Source organism: Loxodonta africana, chromosome 4, assembly GCF_030014295.1.
Source record: "Loxodonta africana isolate mLoxAfr1 chromosome 4, mLoxAfr1.hap2, whole genome shotgun sequence".
Taxonomy (NCBI): Eukaryota; Metazoa; Chordata; class Mammalia; order Proboscidea; family Elephantidae; genus Loxodonta; species Loxodonta africana.
Genome location: NC_087345.1, coordinates 129,174,428 through 129,182,223, shown reverse-complemented (window position 1 = coordinate 129,182,223; position 7,796 = coordinate 129,174,428). Strand labels below are relative to the sequence as shown.

At 36.0% G+C, this 7,796-nt stretch overlaps 2 protein-coding genes across 2 annotated transcripts in view; both read left to right on the top strand.

Moving 5' to 3' along the window:
* The first annotated feature begins 384 nt into the window (after positions 1–384).
* On the top strand, positions 385–6,798 carry LOC135231240 (natural killer cells antigen CD94-like). The gene is made up of 4 exons (XM_064284608.1): positions 385–844; positions 2,456–2,491; positions 3,420–3,571; positions 5,326–6,798. Exons 1-4 carry the CDS (start codon positions 838–840, stop codon positions 5,431–5,433), a joined length of 303 nt encoding a protein of 100 aa, XP_064140678.1. The 5' UTR covers positions 385–837; the 3' UTR covers positions 5,434–6,798.
* Positions 5,330–7,796, top strand: part of LOC135231239 (natural killer cells antigen CD94-like) — a 26,461-nt gene continuing 23,994 nt past the window's right edge. The window contains exon 1 of the mRNA XM_064284606.1: positions 5,330–5,429. The gene's annotated coding sequence lies outside the window, so the exon portion shown is untranslated. The remainder of the gene's footprint in view (positions 5,430–7,796) is intronic.

Here is a 7,796-nt window from a genome sequence, read left to right as displayed (position 1 = left end):
TGTGGTATATGAGTGTGAACCTATAACAGAAATGGGAAGATATTCTGGTTCTAGCTTTTTGAGCTTTGCCTCTCCTGGCTGATCTAAATGAGGCAGAGACAGGAAACACAGAAATGAGAGGCAGTAAAACCAACCACTTTGTGCAAAAAAAAAAAAGAAAAAAAATCTGCGGAAAATACAGACATGTAGCTCTGGGCTTGATTTGAAATATATTGCCCATCTGCTCTGGAGCAGGACTGCCTGAGTTTCAAATTTAAGTGACCTTGGACAAATTACTTGGCCCCACTGGACCTCAGTTTTCTCATCTATCAAGGATCTTCATAGCATATTCCTTATGAAGTCATTTTGATAATCATGAATTAGTATGTGAAAAAGGTTTAAATTGTATTTTACACAAAGTGAATATTTATCATTAAAATAGAAGTCTGCATAGAAAATATATTATTCTAAATAGATTTACCTTTGTCTATTTTTTTGGTATTTTCCAAATATATTTTGTAGATAACTATGATGTTCAAACATATAAAAAAAGATTCTCACTTCTCTGGTGCTAATCATAGGGTTCGTTTTACAAAAGTGCAGTGAGAATTTCCTGTTTTGTGATATCCGGAACATTTTAGAAGCTGGTCATTTTACAGCTCCTTGCTCATACTACACATATGTGGCTCACCAACAGGTGATCAAGAACATTATTTAAATATGCAATTTTTCTTTTAAATTTCCTCATCTGCGTCTTTGAATTCCATAGCCTCCAGCTCAACTCTGATCCAGCGGCGCTCTTCTCCAGACAGCACTCATCTGGGCCTTCCCTGAATCAGCCTTGGAGCATCATTTCTCATGGCAGGTATGCATTTCCCCAATAAGATTATACAGATATTACATGTCCAGGAAAGATATCTCGGGGACATGACTAGTATCAGGGCAGAGCTTTAAGAGAAATAGGCATAAATGCAGTGGACGTTTTTAGGCTAGCCATGTGGCTGTACTTCCCACATTGATTTTAATTTTCTGATTATAAGCTCTCTAATCTAGAAAACATTTTGTGATGCTCTTTTAACAGGTTTTAAGAGTGGTTTCTGTTAGAGGTACCCCTAGATTCTGAAAAAGAACTAAATTTGTGTGTTTAAATGGTGATCAACATAATTCTATCACAAAAATAGAGAATGCCAAATATTAATGACACCTTGTTTCAAAGTGTTTATTAAAAAACTGACCATTAGTGTGTGATATCCAAAGATCACCCCAATTTAGAATTTGACTCATTATACTGTTGTTAATTAAAACCACAGTCTTTGGGGGTGTGCTGACGTTAATGCAGGATCACCTAAGATTGATTCTGTATTAACATGGGATGATTTGTTCTAGGGGAAAGTCCGTAAGCAAATAATTTTGGGTATTAGAAAATGTAAAGTTCTTGTAACGAAGGTTGTTTATGTGTCAAACTCAACGTAGTGGAATACAAATCCAGCCCTGCAGGGTATTTAGCCACGCATTGGTTGTGGAACGTCTCCAACCAGGTCCAGGGGGCTCCTGTCTCATCTCTTTGCTATAATATCTCCACAGAGCTATGAGCAGGGAGACATTTCTCAGGGCAGAGCCTGCATTAAGATTAGCAGAAGGACACACTCCAGATAGTGTTATTGTCCGTGACAATGACAGAAAGTGTTAAAGGAAAGACTCTGGGCCTAGACACACATTACTTTGATATCTTAGTCAAAGAATGGATACATACCCACTTTGACACTGTGAGAAAATAATGTTCCTCTTGAACCCTCAGTTTTCTCATCTACCTAATGGCAATCATACTTTCCACTTTTTTATTTTGTTGACAGAATAAAACTAAATGTCTGTTATGTAAGGTCATAAAACAGAAGCTGAGCCTATTGATCTCTTCTTACTATAGAAGCTTCTTTACCAATTTAAAAAAAATAGTGGTAAATTTGCTTTACTGTCTTTTAGAGATGGAGAGGATAGCACAGAAAACGTATGGATAGTCTCACTGAAGAATAAAGTACACCGCATAAAAGCCTTGGCCTCAGATGGAGTCCTGAGTTGAATGCCTTTATCTTTCAATATTTCATTGTCAAAAAACAACTGTGTTATAAAATCAAAAAAATTTTGAGAATCTCTCTAATTGGCTTCTGTTTTTAAAAGCTTTACTCCCTTTCTTTGTTCTTTAAGTCTTTGCCTATCTCTCTTTTTCTAGTTTTTCAGACCACTCCATGGAGGTTGATTTCTGGAATCTTAGGAGGAATATGTCTTTTGCTGATGGCTATCTTGGCTATTTTATTGAATAATTGGCAAGTTTCTCTAGACAAGTATTGATATAGATCAGAACCATGATAAAACCGTTTAGTAATAAAGATTTTATTTTACTAATGTGTAATATTTTGTTATCTCATGGCTTCACTTAAGTCTCTACCAAATTAAGTAAATTTCTCATTGTTTCTTATAGCATTTTCTCCAGGACTCATCATAGAACTCCAGGAAGGTAGGCTCCAAACTACACTCATAGCAACTTTATAGGACAGGGTAGAACTGCGCCACAGGGTTTCCAAGGCTGTAATCTTTATGGGAACAGACTGCCACATCTTTGTTTGGCAGAGCATCTGGTAGGTTCAAATGACCAACATTTCAGGTTTTAGTTAGCACCTTGCACTTTAACCGCTGCACCACCAGAAAACCTTCAAAGCACTTTATTCTTTTCTGAATCAGGAAATATGTTAAAATGCTTTCTCCATTGAAGACTATCTTTGATCTTGTTACCCTGTTTATACTGCAGAGCTCAGCTTTGGGATCTCTTCTTAAAAAATTTAAAAAAAAGAAAAGACTTTTGTAGTTTTCTCCTATTGCATGTCCTTCTACATGCTGTCTTAATGTAATGAATTTATTTTGTATACTTACCAAAGGTATCATTAAATGTAATTAATAAATGATTGGAAATTACATAATTCTGACTCCAGCTCTAGAATATAACTCTAGGGAGAAAGAGATCATTTCTCACTTGGTCACATTAACTTTCTTTGAACATAGCATGCTGTGGTGTAAAAATATATAGTAGATTCTCAGGGAATATTTGTGGAAAATATGAATAAAGCACAAATGATTTTTTTAATAATTTTTATTGTGCTTTAAGTGAAAGTTTACAAATCAAGTCAGTCTGTCACATATAAGCTTATATACACCTTACTCCATACTCCCACTTACTCTCCCCCTAATGAGTCAGCCTGCTCCCTCCTTCCAGTCTCTCCTTTTGTGACGATTTTGCCAGTTTCTAACCCTCTCTACCCTCCTATCTCCCGTCCAGACAGGAGATGCCAACACAGTCTCAAGTGCCACAAATGATTTTTGAATGAGAAAATAGCACTGAAATTTTTAAATGTTCAGAGCCGTCAATCATGTTTTATTTTTTCTCTTAGACTCCGACTGCTGTTCTTGTCCAGAAAAGTGGATTGGGTATCGATGCAGCTGTTATCTTATTTTGAATGAAGAAAAAACTTGGGCAGAAAGTAGAAATTTCTGTGCTTCTCAGAATTCCAGTCTGCTTCAGCTGAAAAGCAGAGATGAATTGGCATGTACTTTATTTTTGTTTCCCACATTTTTTTTTTAACTTAGAAAAATATAGCATCAAAATGAGCTGAACGCTTTGACTCAAGTCTTTAGTCAGAAAGTCCATGGATGGTTACATTTTGTCAAAAATAAACAACTCAGAACACCATTAACAGATTACTATGTAGGTTTAATGGTAAATTTGCAAATTGGGGCAATACACAACTTACTGTGGAAATGAGTGCTCCGATTAATACAAATTTCAAAGTGCTTATCTACAATTTTATTAGTAACTTTGAGCAAAAAACCTGTGATAAGCTGATGAGTGTGCCAGAGTACATCAATCCTGTAAGAGAGCAGTATGTGCTGCAACGTCATCAAAGCTGAAATAGAAGCCTTGCTAAGACAGTCACAGAATCAGTGAGCCAGAGTTATAAGTCCTGTGGACTCTTGGAAGCAGGCCATGTTCATTCATCTTTGTGTGTTTCAGTGAGCCTGATCACCTAGGTGCAATTATGTGAAACAAGGCAAGCTGCTTCTAAAGGGGAGTTATAGTTTAAGACATACTATAGGCATGAAAACTATATATATATATATGATTATATCAAAAAACCCAAATCAAACCCAGTGCCGTCGAGTTGATTGCAACTCATAGCGACCCTATAGGACAGAGTAGAACTGCCCCATAGAGTTTCCAAGGAGTGCCTGGTGGATTCGAACTGCCGACACTTTGGTTACTAGCCCTAGCGATTAACCACTATGCCACCAGGGTTTCCTATGATTATATAGCACATAGATTTCTAACATTTAATAAGATGACCTTTAGTGTTGTGGGTAAGAGAACTCTATTCTCATAAAGTAAAATTTATGATTTTCTTTCACAATTTGATAAATGATCTATTAATTCCCTTTACCTTGAAACAATCATTAAAAACCTGATAAAAATCCTCAAAGATTTATATCATGGGGATAAAAATCAGGATGGTAGATAAAGTGCAAAAAACTTTTCAGGGAAAAGTCAAAGAAGAAATGTGAGATCACGACTTTTACTCATCAAGGAACCAACCTAACGACTGTACTCTTTAGTTCTTTTAATTGAGTTTAATTTCTTTTGGAATTTTCTAGCTTTAGTCATATATCTGGGATGTACTGTGGAACCAAAATATTGGCTATTGAATGGTACAAAAGGTTTGAACTCAACTAGTAATCTAAATGTTGGTGTTTCAAAACCAACCAGTGTGGAAGAAAGCCTTGGCAATCTTCTTCCATTAAGATTACAGCCAAAAAAATTCTATGGAGTAGTTCTACACTGTAACACAAGGGGTTGCCATTACTTAAAATTGACTCAATAGCAACTAGCAGGAAAACAGCATCATAAAAATTCCCCCTTTCTTAACAAAAAGTGAAAATTTCTCTAGCTGTATGCAGAACCTGGGCAGAGTATAGGTTCAGTAGATTATATCCATATTTATCCCTTAAGGTACTTTTCATTTGCAATCAAACTTCAGTGGTGATCCTCTATGAAGAAAGTGTTCCATGAAAACTCTGACTCCCGTTATAGCATATTGCAGTCCACAGTGAAGTGAGATTTTGTGGTATTGTTTTTTTCTTTGTAAACAAATAGATCTGATAAAAGAAATATGAACCCTATGACTGTACCTTCTAAATTAGAAGTTAAAAATGAATTTGGTTTGTGTGATTGATAGGCCATGTCTATTAATTAATCCCAGAGTAGCTTCAAGTTAGCTTAATATGTCTGTCTCTGTTTCCAAGCAGGATTTTTTGAACTACCATCGACAGTTTTACCGGCTTGGGATCTCTTATAATGAAACACATGGCACTTGGTTGTGGGAGGACGGCTCTACTCCCTCTCAGGATCTGTAAGTTTCTGGTAGTCAGATACCTTTTCTGTTCTCTGTGACTTAATACTTGGATCTCATCAGCACAGGTACCACCTAGGTGCACTACAACAAAGGTAAACTGTCCAGGCCACAAGATGACAGAAAAGAGAATGGTGCAACTAAATACAATTTTAGCCCAACTCAGAAATTCCAAGTCCTTGCTCAAGTGATATGAAAGTTGATGTAGTTATGTCAATGAAGAACTTTTAATATATGACTTTTTGGTTTTTTTGTTTGTTTGTTTTGCTTTGGTACAAACACATAGTATGTGCATGCATACAATCTTGCATACATAGAGGAAACCCATGAAAGTGGTATATGCTTTATTCTGATGGTGTCCAAATTTGTGAGCCTTCTCCCATATTTCAAATATTCTCACATTGTCATTGTTGTTGTTAGGTGCTATCGAGTTAGTTCTGACTCAGAGCAACCCTATATACAACAGAAGGAAACACTGCCCAGTCCCGTGCCATCCTCACAATCATGGTTAAGCCTGAGTCCATCATTACAGCTACTGTGTCAATTCATCTCGTTTTTAAGTGCCTTCCAACCTGAGGGGCTCATCTTCCAGCACCATGTCAGGCCAGTGTTCTGCTATTATTCATAAGATTTTCACTGGCCAATTTTTTTAGAGGAAATTGCCAGGTCCGTCTTCATAACCTGTCTTAGCCTGGAAGCTCTCTTGAAACCTCTTCACCATGGGTGACCCTGCTGGTATTTGAAAGATGTGTGGCATAGCTTCCAGCATCACAGAAACACACAAGCCATCACAGTATGACAATCTGACAGATGAGTAGTGGATCCTGGGCTTATCTTCTATATTCGTGTAGTCTTTTCATATCATTGTTACTTCTAAACATGGGACTTGCAACATCACGCAGAGACAAATTGCACACTTTGATTTGTCTTCCTAGGCTAGATTAGCCAATACATCTTTGAACAAAATATAAGTAAAATATATCATACATAAAAGCCATTAAAGACAACAGAAATTACAAAGAATCAAAAAAATCCCTGGCCTCGATCCTATGATTATTGAGGAGATGACTCATTTTTATGTAACTTTGTACTCTGAAATCATAAAAATTGTGGTTGTTAAATGAAAAACATAATAAATGAATGCCTTAGTGTATTATTATGTCATTCCAACACTTAAAAATTCTATTGTTTAATCAAAAACAACATTATCCTAAGCATTCTCATTTCTTTTTCTTACATGTCAACATTTTCTTCTTCGTTGCAGATTTTCATTCTTTCAAACTTTAGACCCAAAGAAGTGCATAGTGCATAGTCCAAACAAAGAGATATTGGATGAACCCTGTGGGGGGAAAAGGCCTTATATCTGTGAGCAACAGCTTCTTTAAGTGTTTCTTGGGATGTGGTGGGGCCAGGGGGGCTGGGAGTTATAATGCAGGTCCAGGATTAATGAGATTAGTATCTTCATCTCTTACATTGGTAGAGATTATTTACTTCTGGGGTCTGTAAAATGTTGACATTTACTTCTTTTCATACATTTTACATGTATTTGAAGCCACGTGCTTTAAAATTGTTAAAATGTCTGTGCCTACACCTGAAATTATAATGCATCAATGTAAAGACTTTTGAAAACATTTTTATTTACATTATTGTGTGAATTTGATGAATTTTTTACATTATTGTATGGATTTTTAATACTAAATTTTATGTACTTTTATTTATATATTCTTGCAAATTCTCTCTGTAAAAATGTAAATAAATTTGACTTAATATTGAATAATATATATCAATCTCATTTTAGTTCTCTGTACTCACCACCCAGTGCCCTCGAGTCGATTCCAATTCATAGCGACCCTATAGGACAGAGTAACATATTAAATTGGGAACTCTCATTCTCACCTCACTTTTCTGAAAGTAAAAATAAGTCTAACGCTCTGTGTTAGTTTTTTCTGAACACATACATACATGTATACATATACACACACAAACATACATATATAGGTGTGTGTACATATATATATATATATATATACACACTCAGATATATATGCAAATGCTGGTGGCATAGAGGTTAAGAGCTACGGCTTCTTAACAGAAGGTTGGTAGTTCAAATCCACCAGATGCATCTTGGAAACCCTATGGGCAGTTCTACTCTGTCCTACAGTTTTGCTATGAGTCAGAACCGATTCAACGGCAAAGGGTTTTATATATACATATATATATGTATGTGTGTGTGTGTGCGTGTGCGTGTGTAAATTTAGAGATGAAAGTGCTATATGTCAGCGTTTTCATATGTACCACTGAAGGGAACACGTTTCCATTTTATACTTAGATGGTTATGGAGTTTACAAGACATTTTCCAGGGTAACA

Coding starts and splice junctions, on each gene's coding strand:
- LOC135231240 (XM_064284608.1), top strand. Junction 2,492..3,419: donor CATCATAGAACTCCAGGAAG/GTAGGCTCCAAA, acceptor TTTTTCTCTTAG/ACTCCGACTGCTGTTCTTGT. Junction 3,572..5,325: donor TGAAAAGCAGAGATGAATTG/GCATGTACTTTA, acceptor GTTTCCAAGCAG/GATTTTTTGAACTACCATCG.